Raw genomic sequence first — 26,195 nt, 5'->3', positions numbered from 1 at the left:
GCCGCCGCGCTGAGGTCACTGCTTAGGGAAGAGGCCGTCTCGGCGTCTGCTGGCTCCTCTCTCCCCCTCGCCGGCAGCAGCAGCAGGGGAAGGCCACGTCGCTCTCCCCGCGTCGTTGGAGACAGGCGGGGGACAGCCAGGGCAGCCCCAGGCCCAGTGATGGAGAGGGCTTTCCCCCCAAAGTCTGCTGCCAGGCTCAGCAACGCGGGCAGTGAGGGGTGGTCGGCAGCCCCCTCGCTGGGACGTGGGGCTCGACGTGTCCCCAGCGCGGTGGGGAGGCCGCACAGGGGTAGGGCAGGGGACTCGTCCCCACAGTGCGTTATCACCCTTCCCTCCGAGGATGAGCGCGGGGACACGGCGTAGGGGCTCAGCTCCTCCCCGGCCCCGGGCGTGTCGGTGGCCGTCGGGTGCCCGGGTGATGCTGATGCTCCTGAGGGTTTGGTTTCCCCGGCGCCAGTGCTGGGAGGGGGGGCTCAGCGCTGGTGGCCGGGGCTCTGCCAAGCAAAGGGGTGTCGGGGACGCACCCTCGCCCGCGCTGCAGTTTGCTCCCAGTGCTCCTGGCCGGAGCGCAGCAGACACCGTTTGAGAGCCCGGCTTTGCTCGACACCCAGCTGCGGGTAGAGGGATCCTGGCCAAAAAGACGGGCTGTTTCCCTGCCTCCAAACCGACCGTCCCCTCGGCTCTTGCAAGGCGCAGATGGGGCTTTGCCAGCTGCTGGGGTCCCTCCGGAGGCTTGGTCACCCCCAGTTCCCCTCCCCAAATCTCCCCCAGCCCCCCTCACTCCCAGCACTATGAAAGGGGTCCCTTTGTGGGTGCCCCGCAGCGCAGCTCTCGGAGCTCTTTGCTGCTCTCTCTTCCGCAGCCCTTAGAAGTCAGGCAAGTTCAAGCTGCAATAATTTATTAAAACCAGATGTGCTCGCTCAAAGCTGCCACGAGGAATTTCAGGGCGCTCCAGCCCTGGGAGGGCCAGTGCCGAGATCCCTGCCCTTCCGCCGCGGGGGCGAGAGGAGGCCAGGGGCTGCCCGGGGAGCAGCGCTGCCCCGCGAGCCCGCTGCCTCTCCTTCCTCTCCGGCCTCCCCAGGGCTCCTGGAGAGGGGCAGAGAGTAATTCCAGCCATGTACCAGAAATTTGCTTTTAGAAAAACACTTTCTCCGCATGACTCAAGAGCAAAGTAGCAGAGCTGGGTTGCAGAGTGGGGAAGGAAAGCAGCTGGAGGACAGCACATCCCGAACGGCATCTTCCTCCTGCCGGAAGCGGGGATGGGACCGGGGAGTGGAGCTCCCACCCTGTCCCATGGCCCTTTCCAGCCAGAGCAGCGTGGTCCAGTGGCCACGTAGTCGGCCCTAGATGCTTTGTTTCCACCTCCACCGCTGCCTTACCTCGTAGGCATGGACGTCGCTGTCCCTCGCAGTCTCCTCGCGGTTCCTTTCGCCTTTGACATCAGTCCCAGCTGGTCTCCTGGGTTTGGGTGCGAGTGGGCGGATTTTAGGGATTAGCAGGAGCTGGGATGAGCCAGTGCTGAACAAAGCAGGTTTCGAGCCCTGATCTCCATGCAGAGCCGAGCCAGGCCAAGAGCAAGGAGGTTGCCGATACGGCAGCCTGCGTCCCCCGGACCCCGGCCAGCGCGTGCTCGTGGCTCCTGCACAGCCAGCGGCTTCGGTCAAGAGAGGACAGGGCTGAGCAGAGCTCTGTTTTTTTTTCTTCCCGTGAATGCAAACCAGAGCCAAGCACCTCATAAACCTGCTGCCGGCGTTCCTCATGGCTTTTCGAGCAGGGACGGAGATCTGGCCTGCGCGTGAAGCCGTTTCCCTGGCATTCCCCTGCTGCTCCCGACAGCACCCCAGCGTTTTTAGCTCCATCCCGTGCCTTTACAGCCCCAGATGCACCGTGGCACCCCTCCGCCCCATCCCTGCAGCCCGAGTAACAGCAGATGGGAGAGCAGCTCTGGGTCAGGGCAGCTTGCAGGCTCACCCCACGCTGGCGGGGCAGATGTTGGCTAACCTCAGTTTTTAGGCTTTACCGGATCAGCTCGAAGCACCGAGCCTGCCCCGCACTGGCCCACCAGCCAGCCCGTGTTTGAAAACGAGGTGCCACGGAGCAGCAGAAACGCCGAGCTGCAGCCAGAGGGAGAAGAAAGGCTGTGGCAACCCGTCCCACGGCAAGACGCAGGGCTGAGGGCGAAGAGGAGCACGGAGGAGCGTGCGGCGCCAGCAGCAGCGCGCGGCTCCCCAGCAGACAGCACACGCCAGCGGCTTTTCCTGTCCTTCGTGCCCCCACGCAGTTAATGCGTGAAATGAGCGTGGCTCAGCTCCGGCCCGGCTCCCGCTCTCCCGCCCAGCGCAGACAATAGCGTCCTTGTTGCCAAGACGCCTGTTCCTGGGTGTGAACGTGGCGAGCGGAGGCCGAGGGGCTCTGCGTTTGCTTGGCCTCTCACCCCCACCCAGGGCGATGCCGTGGGGCACCCGGCTGCCCCCGAGGGCTCCGCAGGCAGCGCCAGGGTCAGGGCAAAGCAGAGGCCGTGGGCACAGCCGCACAAGGAGGTGGAAATTCGGAGTCTCAGTGCAAAGATTCATCGGCATTTGGTAGAAAAGCCATCTCCAGGCCGGGTGAGAGGCAGGGCTGTGCCTGGTCCTGCTTCCATGCGCTGCAAGTTTCCTCTCCTCTCTACGCTGGGAGTGGGAAGGTTTAAGTCAAGGCTGCTTGAGCCAGGCTCGCATAGCACCCAGAAAATAACATCCTCCGGCAGCAAGCCCCAGGGAGACACTGGCAGCGGTAGCAAACCTCGCGGCAAGGGCTTGGCAGGACACAAAATAAACTGGGACTGGCCCATTTGGCAGAAGGAAGCTTGTTTCATAGCGTGACTCCTAACCGCTAACGTAGGAGGCGAAGCATCCAGGGAGGCAGCCCCTCAGCGACTCTCATTCCCGCCGAGCGTGTAATCCCGCGTACGTCCTAGCTCCCGGGCACGCCACGCACGCGCGGTGGGGACCTGGCCCAGCGGCCTGGCTGCTGCTGCCACCACAGGATGCTTGTGCATTCGCTGCTGAAACACTGCCGCCGCCTCTGCCTGCCCAAATCTGTGTCACATCATCAAAACTGGCACAGGGGGCCAAAAAATAATCAATTGCAGCAGAGGGGAAGGAGCCGAGCTGCTCTCGGTGTTCGGTTTCACTCGTGCTCAGCCGAAAGCCGACTTTAACTTCAAGTGCAGCGAGGGTGACGTCAGGTTTGCAAATAAATCCTGATCCTCAGCAACTCTTCCTCCAGAGGAACCAGGCTCTGGCACCCAGGTATCACCCCGCTTCGCAGCAGGGATACCCCGCACAGAGGCTGGGAGACGCTGGCAGAGGAGCTGAGCCTGTGAACCGGCGCTCCCTGGTTATTAGTCCAGATATAAGCAGACTCGACGTCTTTGGCTGCCAAGGTATTTTTTTTTAATTTATTTTCTATGGTACGTTTTTAAAGCTGACAAGACTCAGCTGTAAGAAATTAAAGGAGCCAAGTTTCTTGTCACTGCGCAGCATGATTATTCTGGGTGACTGAGAGCGGAGCCTCGGGTGCCTGTGGGCTGGGGAGCGGCCGGGAGGCAGCGGCCACCGGCCCTCAGCACGGCCAGGGCAAGGGACTTCAACACGAATTTTCATCAACAGACACAAAAAAGCTGCTTTTTGTGTCCCAGACACATATAGCTTCTTAAGGCAGCTGCTCCTCTACTGGAAATGAGGGACAAACGCCCTTGGAGGTCTGTCTCCATGTTCCAGAACAAGCTCAATGCCAGTAATTAAACAAGACTTGGTCATTTTCAGCGATTCCCCCACCTGACACAGAGATCTTACTGCTCTGAGCTGGGGAATGCAACCTTCCTTCATCCTTCCTCATCTTGCCCCGTGTCACCTCCACACAGCCACCGCAAGAGAGCTCGTGCCAACACTACGAAGAGCAAAACAGTAAGAGCCAAGCAAATCAGTTTCTTAAAACTTATTTTAATATCCATGTCTCATCTGTTGGGTAAAGCCAAAACAGTCTGGCCTGGCTTAAGTTACAAATTCTTCATACACTTTTCTTTAAGTAAATGAACAGTGTGGCAATAGGGTCTGTTATTGGAAGTGAAACCGATATTAACAAGGAAGGTGTCACAGCCAGAATTCTGCCAGGGTTCTTCACTGCTATCAGCCCTGGGCAAGGCCAACGCTGTCCCCAGGCCCCTGGATGCGTGTCACACAGCAGGAATAAATGCATCTGACACAAAACTCATCACACCCACAGAGATAGCACACACTGTATGTCCAAGAAACAACAGGACCAGGATAGAAGAAACCCTTTTAGAATTCTCCCCAGTGTGGACAGACACCAAATCATCAGCTTCGGCAAACGGGATGAAGCATCAACCCTGATCTTGCCTGACAGAGGCTGAATAGCGCTGTCAAAGCGCTGCCTGCTAAACAGCTAACTTCTGCAACAGAGCAGCAGGGATGGAAAGGGCTAAGAAATTACGGCTGAGGATTTAAAGATGCAGTATTTCTTGTCTTTGTTTAAAACTAGTTTAGACACCACCTTAATGCAGCTGCAAGTGAATACATCCAATTAAAAGCCCAAGAATCACTACAAAAATAGTAATAAAAATCAAAGCGGCAGCGTTCTCCACTTCCCAGGCCAATTGCTTAATAGACTCCCTCATTTTTCAGTTAACCACAAGTTCCTGATCGGGTTTAAACGTAATATTTGCAGAAGATGGCTTACAATAAGGCAGACAAGTGGTAGCTCTCTCCAAAAGTGCCTGACGGAGAACATCGCTTGCCACGAGAACACCATTTGGGTGCCGAGCGCACTAAACGGCGCAGGCGCTGCCGAAGCTGCGGATACAAGCCTGGAGGTGCCGCACAGAAGACAGTCCGCGCCGTGGTGGGCTGGGTATTAGGTCAGGAAGTGCGCACAGGGTAATTTGCTTTTTAACCACCACCCTGAATTGCAGTAGTGCACTGCTTGGCTCCCTCCAGAGACAAACCTTGCTCTTGAACACTGCATCTTTAAATATTTCTGGCTCTGAACTCCTGCCACATGCTAGGAACGCTCCAACCTGGCTGCCACATGTTCAAGTGCTGTGCTTTTTGTGTTTTCAGTTTTCCTTCAGAGAGGAAAAGGGGGGCAGAGTGGGGACAAGAGGCTTGCGTTTCACAGCAGGCAGACCCCTCCAGGCAGATTACAGAAGGGAGACCAAAAAAAAAAAAAAAAAAAAAAATTTAGGGTGATTGCTCCCTTCAAGAACAATATCTCGTTCCCTCTCATTTGAAATCGGATGCCACAATGGCAGCAAGTTTGTAAAGTCAGCAAGTTTTAAAAGGAAAGCGTTAAAGGAGAGAGGAAGCTTTGCTGCCAAGTCACCTAATTGAGAAGAGCAGACAAGTCTGCAGCTTTGGATTCCTGTAACACAAACACAGTACGTACAGTACTGCAGGAGCACAGATCGCGCTCGTGACCCGCGATTCCTTCCCGTTCCCTGCCTGCCTTTTCAACAGTCGACAGATATCACGCTCAGGAGAGCGGAGAGCACGTCGTGAACATGTTATAGGATGCGTTTTCAAAAAAGAACAGCACTTCAAATAAATTAAAAAGTGCAACCGTTGTGAGAGCTATGAAGCAGCAGCTGGAAAGCTGTGGCAGTCCGAGCTGTGATCCACTCTGATCACAGGAGATCTACACAGGCCTGTTCTCCTCTGGGCTTCACTGCCCTCCTGAGAAGGTGAATTTTTCGTAAGAGGCCACCCCAAGGGAGCAGAAAGCTGCACCATCCGCAGAATGGACACCGCCATGAACCTGCTAATACGGGTTTCACTTTGAGACCAGAAAACTGTTTTCTTCCAAAAAAATTGTTATTTTTTAAAAAACTGAAATTAATTAGGGGTAAAACACTAACTCTAGTGCCATGAACAGGCAGGATCAACTTTTTTCCCCTCCAAAGGGCAAAGAGTCATATACCATCCCCAGCTGAACCTTGGTGCTTCGAGCTTTTCAGGAGATGTTACCTAAACTTTATTAAAAGAAAAAGAACAATGTTTAAATATCAACACTGGACTAGCCCAGTCTTTTTCCAAAGTCCACATTCTTCATATGAAGCACACACGGCGTCCTGGATTCCCCAAGGCTGCATGTTCAGAAGTTCACAGTACATGGAACCATGTCTTTTTGTATTTTCTTGAGTTTCCCCTCCTTGCTCAGAGCAGCCACCCTTTTGTGGTCATTTACTGGATAAACCTCAAGCCATCTCCTATCCACGTGGCTTGGCCTAGATGCTGAAGGTTTTCTTGATGAGAGTTGATGTTGTCATGCTCTATGGATGGAAAAAAACAAGAGAAAAAAAGCACCTGGTACAGGTTTCTTGAGACCCTTGCGGATTCCTCTATTCCAAAGTTGTTTCTGAACGTCTTTTTGCCGGTTTCTCAAGCAGTTTTTGGCCTATTACTCTGTCTCAGTTTGAAGAGCTGTTATTGGATGATCCAGAGGTTGATGCAATTGCAGCTCCAGCTGGGCTGCTTGTGGATACAGATTTGCGGATGTGAGGCAGCAAGTATGGGTCACAGGCCAGCTGCTGGACATCTATCCGATCCTCCTTTCGGTAGGCCAAACAACGTCTGATAAATGCCTGCAGATACCCAAAGGCAAACCAAGAATTAGCAGACAGACAGAAACAGGAAGCTTTCTTTGACAGATCACTCTTTGGGAGCGGGGCCAATCTGACAATTCCAGTGCTGAAATTCCTTCCCCAGTGACCAAACAGCCCAGCTCCTACACCAGAAGCTCATCTTTTATCAGGAGAAAGCACGGGCAAAGGCACACGCGGCACTCTGTTCAGTCCTCAGCCTGGCAACTACGGCAACGAAAAGCCACCGACCATGCCGCAGGAGGCAAGCGTTAAACACAGAAGTCCTGCTAGTTTTCGGGAAACCAAGAGGATGGAACTGCCAGCGCTGATTGCTGACAGCGTGATCAAACTCACTGCAAGAAGGTTTACCTTTGCTTCTGGCGTGACTACTGGCTTTGGAGGGAACTGCACCTCGGTAGCTTTCAGAATTGTGTTCTCCTGCAGAATATCTTGTTGTGACTGGTTGTGACCAAAGGGCTACAAAAAAAAAAAAAAAAAAGGAAGACAGTTTTTAAAGGTTGGTTTCAGGCCTTAAAAACCCATAATGCCACTGTTTATCATCACTTGACATCAGCATTTTTCTGGGCAAGAAGCCCACAAGTGCTGTGAAGGTGCTGCAGATTCCAGCCAGAGGAGCAGGACACATCGGTCCCGTGCTTAAACTGAACAAAAGGGACCAAACTTGGAATGTGTCTGGGGCGTCTCCGTCTCAGATTGGAGGGATCTCCACCTGCTTCCAGACCCTGCAGGTCAGCTTCAGCACGTGCAAGAGGGCTTTCACCTACCTAAGCTGACAGGCGGTTCACCCGCTTCAATCTTTGCTGGGCTGGTTTCACTGTTTATCTGACTGACACAGCGTTTGTCAGCCCAGGCTTTCACAACGCTTGGTTACCAAGGACTCAGAAAAACAAGAGGTGATGGAATCCTTTTCCTGCTTCCAATGCATTTCTTCTGTTGTCATAAGACATTACCTTTTCTCAGGGCGAGTCACCCTTTCCTGATCCAGACTCCTCCCTTCCAAAAGTCATCCCAAAAACTTCTAGAGTGGGTCTTTGTACCTACTTTTTTTTTTTTTTCTAAAACATTTGCAGCTGTCAAGCAGTATCAGGCTCGATAAAGACTCAGCGCATTGAAACCATCACAAAACAACACCGGACCAAGAACCTCAGGTGTCTAGCCCCGAACGATACACATGTCCTGCCCATAATGGCCTCAGTGGGAACATGCCCAGTGGAAAGAGATGTTCTGCAGAACATTGTTTCTGAAAGGAGTGTCATGTAGAGCAAAACACAACCTAGTGAATTCTCCCCACTTCACGGACTCTGCCTTGGAACCGATGGCAAGGAGACAAGGCAGAAGCACCTTCTAACCCTGAGAAGAAGGAAGCAGAAGCCAGAGCTGACTCCCAAAAGGTTTGGGAATCACTACTAAGGAGTTAAATGCCTTCTTACCTTTCTGCCATAGAGACACTGATAGAAGATTACTCCCACTGACCAGACATCAACTTTATTTGAAATCTTTGGAGGTTCTTTCCCAACCACAAAACATTCTGGTGGCAAATACCTGATTGGAAGGAAGTGACAACAGGTTATGAGCTGCGTCTCCAAACACTTTCAATCATTTTCTTTAGAAAGGAAGGAACAAGCTTCCGCGATCAGATGTTGGCTTGGGACTTGAGGGACCCAATTCAATTCCTGTGCATCTTTGGGCCAAGATCACCAATGCATACCCCTTTCTGGGAACCGTGACCCCGAGGACTCTCCAGACGCTCATGGTCTGAGCTAGTCAGCACAGTCAGTTTCTTTTCACCAGAGCACATAAAATAATCCCATTTTCTTTTATCTTCAGAACTGGTATTTGTTGTTAAAAGGGCTTGGCCAACAATTCCACAATGTAAACACACAGCCAAAATACATATTTCTAGAAATACAACCCCAGATGCCACGTCCTAGTTAGAGACACTCAGCTTTGCTCAAACTACAGCTAGTTTCATTTTTAGGAACAGAACAAAACTCTGCAATACAGAATGCCTTAACAAATGTTCCTGTACAACTGTTGCCCCTGGTGACAGTCTGCAGCTTGGGTGAGATCTAAGAATCACATTCGGTGGCACTCACCGCAGGTCTTGCTCTCAGCCACGGGTGATGCAGTGACAACACTTGGCACTGAGGAAAAAGTATGGCTGAAAACATCTTTCACACGACGCTCGAAAATGAAGCTATAGACAGCACTGTGAGATTTACATCTTTTGTAAGAGCTAACTGTGGATTTTCATCTCCTCATTTCAGCATAGTACACTTTCCTGATGTACCTGAATTTCCAAATAAGCATAGTATTCTACTCCTCTTGCTTAAACTGTTAGACAGTGAAATAGCAGCCAAGCTCCACTCCAGCTACCTCAGCAGCATATGCAGTTTCTCACCAGGCCCTTTGCATAAGAGATGGTTTTCAAACGTATAAACACTAACCCACTGAAAAGTAAAAAGCTGCCAGCCTCAAAAGGAGCTGTGTGACAATAAGAGCGGTTTCCAGGGTCTCAAACCTCCAGTGTCTCAAGCTGTCACAGATAATGGCAGCACATACAGAGCTGACAAAGATCCAAAGCTGTTTATAAACTGTTCTTGATCTTTAACTTGTAAGTGCCCCAGGCGACGCTTACCAGTAAGTACCGGCCCCCTGCGATGTCAGTTCCATGCCATCAACAGAGTTGTAGCTGTCATCATCCATGATTTTGGAAAGTCCAAAATCTGTGATTTTTATCTCTCCACACGCAGTACCATTGACTAGAAGAATGTTACCTAGAGAGAGGAAGGAAACAGCCCCTTAGGATACACATCTAGCAGGAAAAAAACTGTAATAAAATTGCACTGAACTCTGGCACTCTGCACGAGAGGACAAGGAACCTACGCAGTGAGCTGCAGCAGCCTGGGGTAGATGTTTTAACACCCAATACCCCGAGCTCCAGAGACAACTTGGCTCGCATCAAGTGCCAGATCTGCCCATCCTTGAATGACCCAGTGGCCTGACATTACTTGGAGCCTCCAGGTTCTGAGCCCTATTAGCCAAAAGAGCTTGATGTCCATGCTATTTTGACCCCTCCCAAAGGTCCCGTTGGAACGGCAGGTCACAAAGGAGGATTAAAGAGAGAAGTACACACACGGTTATGACTCATTCTGCCCAGAAGTCCTGACTTGCTCTGGCCTCTCAACAAGCCAGAAACTCTCTCCTTCCTGGCAGTGCTCCCCAGTGGCTTTCTAAGCTCAAAAAGGACAATTACTGCTTAGGCAAGAGTCTTTTACAAATCCATCAAGGATCAAGAAGTCAGATCATCACTGTTTTTCTCAAAGCCTACAATAAAGCAGCAGAATTGTGCGCGATGGCAACGGATGAATCACAGCTTTAGACAACTGTAGGCAGAGCTCTGCAGCACGCTCAGACAACACGAGAACAGTTGGCAGCTGGGGGAAGAAACAGGGTCACCAGAACTAGTGCAACAGCACCACCTCCTGTACAGCTTCCTCCTGCTGATGCAATAAACCACATCACATACCAGTTACACAATGCTGATGAAGTGCCACCAGTTCAGGGAGACAAGCCAGGGCTAACTGCCCAAAGAGATGGCTCAATTTTACTCGACTAGGAAAAAAGCTACGTAGTCAATACGCATCGCCCCAAAAGAGAGCACTTCCATTTTTTCCCTTGTGACTCTGCCCAGCGATAAAGGGAAAACCGCAACAACAGTTGGAGAGGACCTTCTACATGGCAGATGCTACTGAATCGAAAGGCAGACCCCGAGTAACCAGTTTGACTGTACGTCCTCAGCTGTGTGAGCTGCCATGCAATATGAAAAACCAAACACTTCCAAGTTAGCTTCTGCCACCAAATTTTCAGGCAGATGATTACAAAAAGAATAAGCCAGAAGAATGGGAACATGAAACACACTAGTAATTATGGGAACTTTTATGAAGCAATAACAGAAGCTCTCAACAGCAGAATACAAGCAGGACATTAAGAAACCAAACACAGGCATTTGGTGGTTCAAGGGCTCCTTCTGAACAAAGAGGCTACTTTTTCTGGAATGCTACTTCCTTGTTTTATGTTGCAATTCTGGGAGACAATACCCTTTTTCACAGCATTGTTCTATGCATTTTAGGTTTTTTTTTCTTGTTGCAAGTTAGTTTTCCCAGACAGCCCCATCTCCTTTTTGCCGCCTGACCAAAGCAGACTTCCGCACGTTACTAACACCCCATCACCTTTAGTTAGCATCCTTAAGCACGTCAGCTAGCAGCACAGCATACCTGGTTTAAGGTCATAGTGTATGATGGGAGGTTTGATTTCATTTAAGTATTTTAAAGCATTCACAATCTGCATGATGATGGATCGCGCCTCTTTCTCCGACATCAACTTGTGCTGTTTCAGGTAGAAGTCCAGATCATTTCCCTCACAGTATTCTAACACTGTACAAAACCTGAAGGCAAAACAGTTGTTGTAATTAAGACACCTAACAGAAACCAGAACAGTTTGTTATTGCTTGTTTTTAAGACTCACCTCTTTGGTCAATATAACAAATTAAGTCCTCCAGCCTATTAATCCTTTTCTAAAAATAAGCTACCAGGAAAGGAGCACAGTCCTCACTGCTCAACAGTACATAGGTCAGAGATCCCCCATTAAGTGCTAGATCCAGAAGAGGAAAGCTGTATCAGCAGGGGCATTTGCCCAGGCCAACAAAGAGTAGGGTTTACTGTAAAGCACCCCATCCGATGGAATGCGGCACACTTGTTTGTGAGCCAGCATCTCTAGAAAACCAATGTATGCTGAAACTGCCTCAAACATCTCAGCAGTACAGTCTGTAACATCGGTGTGGACATTCTCTGGACTCACCTGGAAAGTTTTAAGAGACCAAATACTTTGTTGGTAGGGAATGGGTCAAAACAAGTAAAAGGACACAGTAACATAACTTACGAGTCAGTATCCAGCGAAAAGTAGTCATATAGCTTAACTATTCGAGGATGATCCAGTTCTTTGTGAATTCTGTACTCTCTACACGCATGTCTGAAAATAGGAAAGCCTGAGTATTAGTCATACAAGTGACTTAATCCTAAGTTCTGCAGATAGCGAACCCAGACATACCACACAGCAGTCCAATTTCAATTAAACCCATGCACATTACTCAGACAGCTTAAGAAAAGGCAAACAAACAAAGAACTGCACAAAACAGTTCTTGAGAACCACAGAATCTGAGTGCATCTCAAACGCTGGCAATACTACAAAATAACTAATCTTGATTACTGGTACTGCTTGCCAAGACAGAATAACCTCATAATAAATTATTAAGGGATCCAAGATAGCTGAATATAAAAATCAGCAAGTTCTAGAAAAATTCCATGATGCTCAACAGCCCAACTTCCAGGCTTCAAATCTAGCTTAGTTTGTCCCAGTGACATGGTGGGGAGTTAAGATCACAGCTTTATCTCTGATGCTTTGTCAAGAGGGCTTGGCTGCCACTCTGCAGAGCTTATCTAGTCCACAGCATTAGGGAGAAAGTGTTACGAACACCAGAAGGCTTTCTGTACCTCCCTTCTAGGCCGTGACATGCCTAAAGTCCTCATCATCTGAGAAAGGATTAAGTATTCCAGGAAACAGAGGGAAGGCGAAGGCTTTCAGGGAGAGCAGTGCAGGTGTATACCTGGAAGATGGGCATGAACAACTGTTTCCCACAAGAGCAGCGCTCACATGTTTCAGAGAGGAGAATCCACTTCAACGTTTTCTTCACAGAGCACTACTGGTACTTCAAAACCTTGTGTTGTAGAGCTGATACAAAACTGTGTGTGCACGCACACATTTAAAACATTTCTTATCTGACCACAACTTTTGCAAGTAGCTACTGGGACAGAGAGTGGCTTTTGTAATGTGTCAAAACACAGGAAAAAAAAAAAGGCAGCCTGTCCACAGACACTGGACAATCAAATGCAGGAAGGGTTTGGAAACATGGCTGGCTGCTTTACAGCCTTACTTACTTGTGATAGTTTTCTTTCTTCTCATCTCTCCAGTTTTTATTTAACTGGTGTATTTTCACAGCTACGTATCTCTGTTCTGTTAAATCAAATGCCTGCAGAGAGAAGAGCTGAAAATCAGTAGGAATCACAACTTCAAGTTAATACTGCAAAAGCAGACAAGCTCTAACAAACCAACATCCCCACCCAGGAAATCAGCATTACGACATACTGAGTGAAGAGCAAACCCACATTTTGATGTAATTAGTTTTACTAATGAAAACAAGCAGCTCTGAAAACAATTGAATATTCTGTGCTTTGATCTGACCTTCCCCATGGGATCTAACTAATGCTGCATTTATTCTGACATTTTACCACCAGAGCTACAATAGGATCAGAACGGTCAAATTACCAAAATATAATCAGTTAATCACACTGCGAAAGACCCTGCCCGTTTTCCTCCCAAACCTCCTAACTGATTTTCTATACTCAGTTAAAGAAACCCAAAATGTACAGAGGATTTGTAATACTCTGTTTCACACTGGTAGCTCAGCTCTCCATCTTGGAGCACAATGTTTCAGCTTATTTAGAAGCTGCAGAATTCAATGGCAGAACTGCGTAAATCTTGTGCTGTGTTTTTTCCTCTCCAGTTTCTTGCTTTTTAGGCAGTCTTTACAGAACAGACCACTGGAATTGTGTTCTTGGAGAAATATTTTACCTTGTCTGAGAGCAGCAACAGCTAATAATTTATAGGACAGGGCAAAATCTTATTGCAAGCAGACAAGGATAAACTGTGTCCGTCTCAAAAGTTGAACTTCTAAAGCTTAAAAGGTTGGCCAAGACCCTGGAGAAGAAGGGCTAAGCATTTCTTTTAATAACACAGTTATAACTCTTACATGTGGTCAGGTATGAAGCACTCATACCCTCTTGCTTTCATTTGTGCAGCCAAGGCTTTCTGCTTAGTCAGCAAAGACTACAGAGAACAATTCAGAGTACTGACATGCAGATCACACTATTTTTTCACTACCTGGGCAGTCCAGCCCCCCCTGGTTTAGATATCTGTTGTTGGACTGCATTACAGTAATACATCACCGTGAAGATTCGAATATCTGCATTAGCACAGTTACTTTCATTCTAGCCAAGTTCAACATGAATTAAGAGCTCCTGGGTGCAGATAGGGAATATTTAGAACTGAAAAGGCTCTAAGCGTAATAGTCAAATAGCAAGCACCAAAGTATCACAGGTCTTGACCATGCAAGAGCGCTGACACACAAGTAATTCTCAGTTCCAAGGAAGTCCCAAGGCTACACACACACAACCTGCTACTTCAGAGCGTAAAATGAAGACACAAGAAAAAAAAAAAGCCTTCTACCCACAGGAAATGCAGGCGTTGCTATTATTTGAGCTATTTTCTCTTATTTACAGTGATGTTCAGACTTGCTATGCCACACTCAATAAAACTTCGCCACTTAAGATACTCGTGTGTAGCACTTGAAGAAACAAGTGGTTTGCTTCTCCGGCCTGACAAAACTCACAGACTGGGTGCAACATTTTCTTGAAACATACATTTGCAGGAAATCTGACCTCTGAGGACCAGGGCAGAACCTAAAAATTTCAAGCTCGCTGTCTAATGCAAGCCAGATGCAACATGCGCGTCGTCCTCCTTTCTCCCCTCCACAACCACACACGTCGTTGAGAAAACAAGTGTGAAAATTCTGCTTATTGCAATATTTCTTTGCTGATTCAGATTACACCACAGATTGCCACTTCAAATTTACCTTATATACCTCACTGAAGCCGCCTCTACCCAGAAGATGTAGCAACAAATATCTATCATTTAGCGTTGGATGGTCTTTAAATCTGGCGAGAAAGACACAGTTTAAGAACGCTGACAGAAATAATGCAATCTACTGCACAATAGATTACAGCTACTACACAGCTTAGAAACAAAATTTTTATATTAAGACAGAAAAATATTAAAACTGTGTTAACAACTGACAGATTTGATACCATTTGATCCCTTTGCACTGATGAAAGGCCATACAACAGCACCTCAATGCATTTGGAAGCCTTTGTCTCACATTAACTTCAAGTTATACCACCATGCTGCCCCCCAATCAAGTGACATATTAAATTGTAACACCAATTTGAAAAAAAAGATTGTTTCCTGTTATGAAGGAGACAAATAAAAAATTGTTATACATTCTTGTCCCTGAATCCCATGTGCTTACTGTGAATTATCTTCATTGTGTATCCTTTTCAATTCCCTGATATGTAGATTTCTAACCCTCTCTAGCCGTTCCAACTCCGCCTGGATCTCTGCTTCCTCCTGCACAAGGGATAAAACAAAAGGAAAACACAACTCTGAGACAGTGCAGTTAGCATTTCCACCTGGTTTATGGAAACAGAAATTCCACTTGTGAAGAAGTTAGAGGTAAACAACCGTTTGGAAGATTCAAGAGATGGTCATCATCAACTAAGAGTCATGTGGAAGGTGACAGGAATGAAAACTGACTGGTCAGTTTTGTTTACATCTACACACAGACAGTAGCAGACGCATCTTTACATGATCTTGTTTTTAACATTTTCTGTAATTAAGAAGCATTGTAGCTCTGGTCCTGCTCCTTCCCTGATTAAGTGCTACGCAGCTCCTTTTGTAGGACCTCAGCCTCTGCTGGGACAAAAGAAAGAGGACGGCTCTCAGAAGTAAGGAACAGGGATCTCACGATGCCACATGAAGATGAGGCAGCATCCAGAGGGGATGGCAAACGTGAAAGGACGGTCCTGTTAGTGGCAAGTAGAGCGGGTCAGAGTGTAACTTAGTGCCACGTGGAAGTTCTGATACACTGTTTATAGAGCTAGAAGATCTTGTGCCCTCAAACACAACACTAGAATTCACATCATTGTGGACAGGCTTGCAAACCTCAATTAAAACATGTGCCTTGAGCAGTATTATTTAGCATATATGACTCAAGGGACACAGTTACCCATTTGTCTTGTGACTCTGTTCCTTCCCTTCTCAACTTGTTCTATTTTTAGGCATAAAGAATGAGCCAGTTTCCAAAAGTGGAGAAGGATAAGCACAGCTTCAGACAATGCCACGATCCCAGAACATTACTTCATTTTCCATTAAGGTCCATTTCCAAACGGATTCCTCTGTTCCAGGGTGGCACACTACATGCCAGCGTAGATGGACCTGCAATTAATCCACTCCAGCAATGCAGAAGCTGTAGAGCAAGCATGCCTTTAGCATACTGCTGCCCGTATCACTTCTCTTTGCTCGCAGGTCAATAAAACACAACGGGCAGAGTGCCAGCAGATTCCATGTGTGCATTAACTTTCCCTTGCCACTGAAAATAACAAGGAGTACAGTAGCATTAATGAGGCCTTGCATTCAACTTGTGTGTCAAGGTTGTAGGAAAAACCAGGTGTCGAACTCGGGCACCACCTGAGAAAAGAAGGGGGACTCCAGCAATGCATTTGCACGCTTCCTCTTTGTTTCACACAGAAAGAAAACTCTTTGGCCTTAGCAGATTAGGAAGCTAATTAGGAAATGGCAGAAGATATCTTTTTTTTTTTCTCTCAGTACTTCATCTGTTAAGTGTCCCAGAAAATTTATTTATAAGTTATTGCAATCACTTTAAAGGTAACCAACAGCTTATCTAATTATAACCTCACTTCCAGGTACAGTTTCTACTGAAGCCAATGTATTTAAAAACAACGTGCATTACAACTTTCTCAACAGTAGTAGTTTCCAAAAGCTCAAGAGATTTTATTGGACTGTTGCTGATAATGCTGGTTACTCAATACTGCAAAGAAATGGGAAAGTCAGTGATAGTTGCAGTTTTTGTTGTGTTCTTTTAATTTTCTTTCCTTGGTCCATTTCTTCATGTTCCCCTCCATTAGACACATGCAGAGCCCAGCACTAGGCAGGTCACAATGACACAATAAGATGCATCAAAACAGTGGAACTCCTTGCATGAAATCATAACTGTAAGGATACAGAAATCTATTTATTAAAGCCAAGGACAGCTTTCCTGAATAGCACTGCCTTGGAAAAAAATTATTACAAAAACCTGGCCATCCCTTTCAGGCAACAAAAACCTCTCAATTATCAAACAAACAGTAGTGACCTCTACAGAGAAACGCTATTGTTCACAGAACACTGAATCAAAAACCTACCTAAAAGCCTTTTCTGCAGTTAGTCCTTACCTTTTTAAGATGACCTAGTCGGAGTTTGAAGATTTCTTCCTGTTCATGGTATTCTGCTAACGTTAACCTGCATAAAAGAGAGAGATCCAATGCATTAGGTTTCAATGCACGTGAAAAAGCAAGCAGCCTGCAGAATGTGCCTCGCCAGCGGAAGTGACAACTACACAGAGTATGTCAACAGCCAGCAGGAGATTTTTAGGAAACTCTGCAATCTATTTTTTAAAATCAATCTAAAGGAGACCAAAAGCTCAAACCTTGATAAAGCACATAGTAATTTCAAATTCAAGTCCCTAAAACACCTCTTTAGGCTAGTAATTGACTTTTAACAAGGAAAGCTAAGCCATAATCTAAATATGGACAACGAAGCACAAATATTCTATATCTTATTTTACCATTTAAAGTCTGCTTTACAGACTGGTTTTCAGATTTTCCTTTGTAACAGAAGCTGGATAACTCAACCCAGTTGTTCACTCCAGGACTAGCAGTACACCTGGCCACAGAGCCACTGCAAACAGAGCAATGACCTAGGATTCAGAACTTTTTCCTGTTTCAGGCTGCGAAGTGGCTTCCAGGGAAACCCTGGGAAATTTACTTTACCTTACTGTATCTTCGATGTCATGTGTAGTTAGGAGAAGCAATGGGATAGGGGGAATAACCCCCATTTTATTGATGGTAAATGATGTGCAAAGTTTCATCCTACATGTCTGGTCAAAAAAAAGTTTCATCATGATTTCAATGTCTTTTTTCGCCAAAGCGGGCCATGTAGGACAGAGACAAAGCACAGCCTTACACTAAAATAATGACAGATCCCATCAGTAGTGGAATGCAATGATGTGCTGAGATCTTTAAGGTTTGAGAAAGGAATCGCTATATTAATTTTCTCACCACTACCAACAAGGAGTTTGGTAAAAACATCACATGTGAACATAACACTATGAAGTCCATACAGAATCACAGAACAGTTAGGGTTGGAAGGGACCTTTAAAGGTCATCTATCAACTGCATCTACTTACTTTGTAAACACGATACACACATGACAACATATAAATATCTTTTTGAACATAAATTGAGTTCAAAGCGTATATGAGTAGGTTTCCTGTTGCAGTAGTTATGCTCTGCATAGCACTTAGTACACAGGTTAGCGTCTGAGGTCTCCAGAGCATCAACACCACAACTAGTTCCACGGAGAGACAGAGTCCTAGGTCTGTGTGGGGCTGTGGGACCTTGCCTTGCTGCACAGTAAATTGAGAGGAGGTACAATTCAGCTGATAAGTGCTCGTCATGAAATGCTCCAACTTGTCTCCACTGTTGATAACGCAGAGCATAGTTGAAATAAGTGCTGAAGCAGTTGTTAGCTGATAAATTTAATTCAAAACTCACAAGTCAAGTTCCTTTTGAAAGAATCTCAACCATAAGGAACTCCTTAGTACAAATTAAAATAGATACAAAACAAAGTCAGTACCACAGATGTTTACATGTCTCATTTCATATAAAAGCACGCTAATTCACACATTCTCCACTCTCCCCTAGCAACGGCGTGAATTCCAGTCAGATTCAGCTAATCTAAAAAATCATCCCAAAAGTTTGTGTCTTTGGTTGGTGTTGCTGTATAAGGAACAAAAAGACAATTGAATAAACCAGCAACAAGCTGTCCACATATTCTTGTGCACAAATGAAACACAGGGCTAAACACGAACAGTCCACTTACTCATTACAATGAGTACCACCAGGCTAACGTTGTCCAAAACAGCTGTCTGTTAGCAGCAAGCATTACAAAAATCAAGGGGGTTCTCAGACAAATACTGCCTTGTTTCACAGAAAGATACTTGAAATACACTACTTGTAGTGCAGCTGAAGACTCTAAGGTTGCCCAAGCCACCCTAACAAACCTCAAAAAGCCCCAGCAGATTAATCTTCCTGAATGAAAATCTTTTTCTCATTAACAGGCTAGGAAATAGTTTCATGAGAGCGCATGTTTAACTTTGCATCGTAGGACCGTCCTCTCTGTTTTAAGACACAGCAACAACCATGAACCAAAGAGGAAACAAAAATCAGATGAAGGAATTTGGCTGTCCACTTCTCATTCACCTTGCCTAAAAGACAGCCTCTGAAAGAATTCCACAAGAAAAAACCCTTCCTCCAAAAATCAGAAAAGTTTGTCCCTGATACATACTGGTTCAACAAATGCATCTACAGGATAACTAATGATTAAGCAAGTAGTCAGTCAGTACAGTTGTTTCAGCTGACTTGCAAAACCAATGTTTTCATAAGCTATAACACTGCACGTGAACCACATCCATACACTGGCAAGCACTTTTTATCAAGAACACCACAAGAAGCTCTTCTAAACCACAAAGATAAAACCCTGAAATATATCAGCAAAGAACAACAAATCAGCAAGAAACAGAGAAAAAGACCTGGTAGCACAAAAAGGCTTACTAGCAAACCCAGTTAAAGCTAGATTACATCAAGGCAGGCTCACAACACAGGCAGAAGCTCACTAGGTATCACAGACATTATCATGACTTCCAGGTACATCCAGATGTGTGCTGCCGTGTCTGCGGAACAAGCCACCCTACAGCTGTCTGCTGGGGAAACGCATCCCTGCAGAAAGAGGGAAAGCTCATCTTGGCCCTCAGAAGTGAAAGGTTTCCACAATGAACGGCAACCTTCAAAAAAATCCATGCACAGACATTCAACTTACACAAATTCAACAGCTGCAATGCAAGAGAATGGCTTTGAAACTTTAGTTAGTTAGTTTTAAGCTCACTTGGCCAGAACAAGGGGTAAATCTCTGTATTCAGGCTACGTATCTGCAGAAAGCAGAGCCCCCTCCAGTACAATACACCTGGTCAGCAGGCACCAGCACCCTCTTTGGGAGCACCGCCCTGGCCGCTGAGAGCACTCTGAATACCCAAGTCATGTGCCATCTCTGCAGTGACTGCAAAAGGCAGAAGGAGCTTTTGCTTCACATGCACTTTTAAAGGTCAAGACCGAGAATTAAAAGGGCTTCAAGAACTTTGAGGAGAAGTCATGCCCAGGAGATTTAATAGTGCAAAAAGAGAAGTGTCACCGAGAGTTACAGTATTAGCCAACAGCAATAAAACGAAGACCGTAAAGGAAACTGATAGAAGGCAGGGGAAAATCTGACTTAACCTATTTCCAGCTCACAAAACTTCAAAAAAATTGTTCTAAATTTCTTGTGAGACACAGCTTTCCTCTCTAAGAACACCGGGACTCTAAGAGCATCAGTAACTTCAAAAGAGGCAGGGAAAAAAAAAAATTCAGTCTTCTGTAAGAAGAAAGAGTAGCACTTCGACTACCTTTCTATTTCCCCGACTGGAGTATCTGCGAATGACTGCTTTGGAGATACAGGTCAATGCTTAATGCGCTGTATAGAGAGCATCTTTTTGCTTCGTATACCAAAATAATTGTTTGAAAAGCCTCACCAGAAAGCACATTGAAATAAAAGGTTTCTAAGTGTGTACACTTTTTTTCTCTTAAAAAAAGCACCACATATCACACCAGTGATAACAAAATCAATTCTGCAGTTGCAACATGTAAGAAAAAGACACCACTTCTCCAACTTGATGCAACAGGAATACTGAAAAAGTTACGGCATTAAAAAAAAAGCTAAGCTCATGCAAAGTCTGGACTCAATGATCCTTGTTTTACTCCAATGAAAACTATTTAGAACTGCAGCCAGATGTTGCTGAATGCCAGGCTAATTCCACAATATTCATTAGTGTGTGGAGCAAAGCCTAGAGGCAAGGGCAAGATTCCATTTCCCAGCAGATAGTTTGTGCTCTAATCAAAGCACGCAGCTTTGCAATGCACCAAGAAGGCCACGTAACCTACGTTTCATTTTCTGCTCCGTTGGTCTTGTTCTTGCGCTGCTTCTGCTCATTGCTTGCTGGAGGGGTCTGTCCCATTGCGGGTGGCTTCCTTTTTGCTAACATTTTTCGTTGTCTTTCTATTTCTTCTCGCTGGGAATTTATCCTTTCCTGTTGCCTGGAAAGAAGAGTAGAAAAAACATGAAGCGGATAACTGAGGGTACGGTACTCGGTTGTCTTCAGCATCTGCTCTTAACAGATCAGAGCAATGAATTTCAAACCAGTTGTAAGATTAGTAACAAAATATTTTTGCACAGAAAAGGGGGATGTGCCAAACATTATGACTCAGATTTTCTTAGAGGTATTTTTACATAAAAGGGGATTCTTTTCCTGGCCCACAGAAACCTTTCAGTAAGTGAAAGGTTTTATTCATGCAGAGGATATCCAAAAACAAGGAGTTGCTAACCTCACGGAAAACTCAGAGATCCATGGTAAGTCACTAACTTTCCACACACTTTTTCCTAGAAGGCTCTGTTCTAAATCTCAGACTTTCTTGTTAAAACTATTCCTGAAATCTGGCACTGGCTGAGAAAGTATCCTTGTACTTCAAGGGCACAGTTAAACTGTCCTTAGTTCTCTGAAATATAACCAACACCATTCCTCATTTTACTAAGAAAACAGTCTCTCCTCCAAGATAAAAAGACTATCTTAAAACATTTTACAGTGATAAAAGCACTCTTGAAATTTCAAGTCTAAATGACTTGAGTATTTACATACTTAATTCACTTTTTAAAAGAGACTGAGACTGCACGTACATACTCCAGAAGTATTTCTTCCATGTCTTACAGCACAAACTAAGGAGGAAATATAAAGTCTTTAATCTGTGCCTAACAAGAGCTGCACCTCCCTATTAGACTACAGAGAAGCGATACGATTTTAAAGGATCACACATAGCTCTCTCTAATGCAATTAATTTGCCAAGTCCTACTTAAGCGTCTAGGCCAGGTGGGAATTTACTGGATATTTCCATGAACATCCTGCATAAAAGGGTCTCTGATCTTCCTTTCCAGGTTTCTGCAGCCCCTTTGATCACTGTTACCAGGAGGCAAAAAAAAAGTTAAATAGTATGGATTTTCTCTTTTAAGCTTCTCTACTTTCTACTTAAAAAAAAAAAAAAAAAAAAAAAAAAAAAAAAAAGACTCAAGATACATGTGAGAATTTGGTCCACCTCTCCGCTCCAAGCGCTGCACAGCCAGGCTGGAGCACTGAGAACACCCAACAGGGCAGCCTACTGCTTTACAACCCAGAGGCCAATTCAAACAATTTGATTCCAGTTCAAGTCTCTGGAGGTTCAAGTGGAAACATATTTCTCACTCCAATGTGAAACCGCTCCCCATTGTCAGTAGCTGAGTGTCTATCTGATCCTTTCATGCATCAGTCACACCGTTCTCACATTTTGACACGCAAGACATCACACACAACTGCTTAGTTTTTCTGTCTTAAAGACAACTCTGTTTGTCCTCACTTGATGAGGTTCTGGAAGGCATAGCCATCTGTCCACTGCTCGGTGAAAGAAGCCCCGTGCCGCACCGTAGTGAAGTGGCCTAGCCTCAATCGATCCTGCATGCTCTTATCTCTGCATGCCATCTTCTCCTGTTTTGACTGAAAACAAAACAAAGCACATGTTAAAATATAAACTATAAATTAGCACCTAAGAGCTCTGCTGTGTTTTAAATCACTACCAATTGTGACAGCCTTTCATTGTTTCTGTACTGAAACAGTACAGCTGTTCTGTACCCAGCTGAAACTCACTGATCAAATCATTGCTGGTGCTTCACACTGGTCTGACAGGCATTTGTTTGACTGCCTCCTTTCTGACACTTCAGCCTCACCTTTCCTTCCCCATTACTGCTTGGGCAGCTCACACCCCTCCTATCATCAGCTGAAATCAGGCTAGCAGTGGGATTAAAACCATCACTTTGTATCAATAGCTTAGCTAGACTCCCGTCACGGATCTCAGCAGGCCCTTATTCACTCAAACAGGAGATGAAGGAAGAAAATGCACCCTGAATCACTGTTTAGACTAAGATACAGTGATCAGCCAGCTCAGTTCTAGACTTGCACCACTCCCAGAAGTGACACAATCTCAATTAGGTCACCAACATGCCTAAAAACTGGTGATGGTGTCTGTCACTGAGCATTTCCAGTAAGCGAGAGGAAATTTCCAAGGCCTGATACGACAGCAACAAAGTTTCAGCCAGTTAGAATTAAAGATGAACGAGCAAAGCACCTCACTGGAGCTACGCACCACCTATCTGAATGCCAGGTCTAGACAACACCTAGCCCAGAGTTACAAATCCTCCCGGAGAGGGGAGTCCCATTCAGCCAAGAACAATCAGCTCTGTGACAAAAAAAAAAAAAAAAAAAATCAACAGACTGCACGTACTGATCAGCATCCTGGTAGTTTGGCCCATCCAGTGCCCATGAACAATAGATGTAATTGGCTGACAGGTGAAAGAGCAATCAAACCCCCACATTGCTTAACCATCGGGAAATCTGGAATTCTTGCAACACTGAGGCAGGCTGGATGCTGGGAAACAGCAGCCTGGCATTTTCCCCAGTGTCTTTAATGTGTTGTTTTGAGCATTATACAAAGCAACCATCTCCAACTTTGCCATTTGAAAGAAATAAAGATCTAAATCACTTGCCCACGTCACAGAGCATATCTGGCAATTTCACTGCACAATGGGATATCGCTCGGGTACTGCCAGAGTTGGACAAAGCTGTTTTTCAGGTGTAAATGCCTGCTGCATGTAGAGCTCAGACTATTTCACTTAAGCAAGGAAGATCACTCTGAAACTGCGAAAAATAACCAAACCAAAATATTCTGAACTATTTCAGGCTTAGCATTACATTCCTATTTGCAGATAAATTATTCAAGACAGAATTCCAGTTGTCTTTTACCACTACAGCAATAGGAGCAGGTTTTCACCGCTCAAAAGAAGACAGACATGAACTGAGACTGCAGAGATATGGAAAGTCCCTTGCTCACCTTCTCTATTAGAAGCTTCTTGCTCATCGTTACACATCTATTCAACCGCTCCTTGTACTTCTCCAGCATCTTTTGCTGCTCATCTATCTGCCGTCTCAAATCGCAGTTGGCCTAAAAATGAAAAGAGAAAAAGCCTTTGACTTTAAATCACTCAGAGGCAAGTTAAGCACCACCTAGGAAGAAGTTTCTCCAGCTAGCTCTAGGCATCAGACGAAAGCAAACCAGCAGGGAAAGAAACAAGGGTGCTCCTGTCAAAACATCCAAGCCAGGCTCTTCAATTTTTAACCCGCTCAAATCTTTGTACTTCTCTAGTACAGGGAAGTGCTATCACCCTGGTTTACAGATAAGGAACTAAGGAACAAAAAGACTAAACAGAAGAAAAAAAAATATAAAATTTTTTTTTTTTTAAACATTTCAGACTTTACCACAGCTACCAAGTCTCCAAATAGCTTAGTCATCCGTGGACTATCCTCCCACTTTAGCCACAATACCGGCAGAGGAAAAGGACGGAGTAACTCGCTTTGCACTTTCAATTAAATTCTTGTTCGAGTCACTACCCATCAACCCCGCTATACAGATTGCTCCCAGCAACAGCTGCTGTTTTTAACACCACCACAGCATACAGCACCATTTTACGTGCAACCATTTTCATTGATAAAAAGTTAAATTTAACCACTCCCTTCCAACCAACAGTTTGGGTTCTGATTAAACAGTGGATGATTTAAAAACAAAAACACCCCTCACTTTCCTTTTCTATACCTCTATGAGCTTGTCTTCGCTCTTTTCGGTGCTGAGAACGGACTCATTTAAACACAGAGAGCCTTCCCTCTTCTCCCTTTAACGTGTTTTCTAATCCTTTTCAACACTTCCGAGGAGATGCCTTTCCAGCTGATGAAAGCTAAATCAATTAGAACTCCTCCACCGATTTAAAGATGTTTATATTTTACTGAAGAACAATAATGGGTTAATAGAAGCCTTTTTCTTTAGGGCTGACCAGAAGATGTTCTCCTCATGCCTACACGTCACTGACTCATGAATGAGCATTTCAAAATACACCTTCCCAGCCTACTGAGAGGCTACTGAACACATTACTAAACAAAACGCAGAGTCAGCTCCTCAGTATTTAGAAGAAAGGAATAATTCTGAAGGGAAACATTTCAGGTTAGCTAGCAAAATACACAAAAAGTGTGCAACAGATCAAAGAAAGGCCAACGAGACTGCTGACGACACAAAACACCTGAGCCACAATAACTCTGTGCTGCATAGCCATAGTCACCACTACACCGCTTGTGGATTCAAGCAGGCCTGAACAGAGCATCTACAAGCCAGACAATTATCTTGCAAGTAAGGGATGACTGGATTTGCTCGGGTTTGCGAGTGTTCGTTCCACAAACGGTATACAAAATCCTGCTCTGCAGCCTGGTACATGCGTTCTACGTATCTTTAAGTAGCAGCTTTTAGAAGAATTGTCCCACTTCAAATACTTACTCTTAATAAGTCATCGATCCTCCCCTCCTTCTTCTCCAAGTCAGAGTTCTTACTGTTTTCTAGTGCAGATATTTTTTCCATTGTGAGGTCAGACTGTAGGGAAAAGTCACCACAAAGCCCGTTTAAGAAAAACAGATGATCTTTCAGACAGTCAGCATGTAACAGTGTAACCCCCTCTGATCTGAACAGTTAGGTCTAAGAAGAAGGAACCGATCGATCCCTTGCATCCTAGCAGTCTGGGGAAGAACTTTCTCCATTATTCATTTTCTCACTGCATGGTGGGCTCCTCCAGCACAGGAGGTTCAGTCAGCTGGCACAAAGCTGCTCTGGAGAGCACAAACTGGTAACACGTAAAAGGCTACAACATCCTCTGTGTCCTGGAAATTTTGTTTGCATAGTTGAGTTCTGCCCACTCCTTGGTGGTCTCTGATGTTCACCGTCCTTTTCTACAGCGCCACACAGCTTGTGCAGGAAAAAGACTTAAGAAAAAAACCACCAAATCACAACTCTCAGGTCAAATATCAAATTTATGAGATCTCTCATGGGCACAAACACCTGCTAGACAAAAGACAACACCTGCAAGTTCTAAGGTGGTCTTGCCAGAAACCAGAGGTCTTCATTTTAAAATATTACAACAGATTGACAGCAGGAGTATTAGGCTCAAGTCTTTGTTTCTGACAAACTGATGTATTAGTGCCCACTAGGGATAGGTGCTTTACAGTTCTTTAGCAAAACCTATCTGGAAAGTTTTATGGGGTGCAGCACATCCCAAACATCTTCACCAATGAAGTGAGAGTTACACCCAGGAGCAGCAGACAAAAGACATTCTTATTGTTAGAGTATATAGTGTATTTCAAACTCAGTACTCTGATTAATGAGTGGGGAAGAAAAGGGGAAGAAGCCAGTATGTACACCAACACAACATCTAAAAAAAGTCAAGTTGACACAAGGGAATCTCGCTCCATGAACGCATACAC

At 45.5% G+C, this 26,195-nt stretch overlaps 1 protein-coding gene across 6 annotated transcripts in view; it reads right to left on the bottom strand.

Moving 5' to 3' along the window:
* Positions 1-3,963: 3,963 nt before the first annotated feature.
* Positions 3,964-26,195, bottom strand: part of TLK2 (tousled like kinase 2) — a 43,884-nt gene continuing 21,652 nt past the window's right edge. For all 6 annotated transcript variants that reach the window (XM_086766667.1, XM_086766668.1, XM_086766663.1 and 3 more), the window contains 14 exons: positions 25,219-25,311; positions 23,731-23,841; positions 22,204-22,340; positions 20,704-20,856; positions 16,846-16,912; positions 14,865-14,962; positions 14,412-14,493; positions 12,658-12,749; positions 11,603-11,692; positions 10,939-11,108; positions 9,300-9,438; positions 8,092-8,203; positions 7,010-7,117; positions 3,964-6,640 (listed from right to left, as the gene is read on the bottom strand). In XM_086766667.1, the coding sequence (XP_086622793.1) occupies positions 6,467-6,640; positions 7,010-7,117; positions 8,092-8,203; positions 9,300-9,438; positions 10,939-11,108; positions 11,603-11,692; positions 12,658-12,749; positions 14,412-14,493; positions 14,865-14,962; positions 16,846-16,912; positions 20,704-20,856; positions 22,204-22,340; positions 23,731-23,841; positions 25,219-25,311 (1,626 nt within the window). In that variant the 3' untranslated portion in view covers positions 3,964-6,466. The remainder of the gene's footprint in view (positions 6,641-7,009; positions 7,118-8,091; positions 8,204-9,299; positions 9,439-10,938; positions 11,109-11,602; positions 11,693-12,657; positions 12,750-14,411; positions 14,494-14,864; positions 14,963-16,845; positions 16,913-20,703; positions 20,857-22,203; positions 22,341-23,730; positions 23,842-25,218; positions 25,312-26,195) is intronic.

This window comes from Chlamydotis macqueenii, chromosome 25, assembly GCF_036417535.1.
Source record: "Chlamydotis macqueenii isolate bChlMac1 chromosome 25, bChlMac1.mat, whole genome shotgun sequence".
NCBI classification, from domain to species: domain Eukaryota; kingdom Metazoa; phylum Chordata; class Aves; order Otidiformes; family Otididae; genus Chlamydotis; species Chlamydotis macqueenii.
Note: the sequence above shows the minus strand (reverse complement) of the source record. Positions and strands in the feature narration are given on the sequence as shown.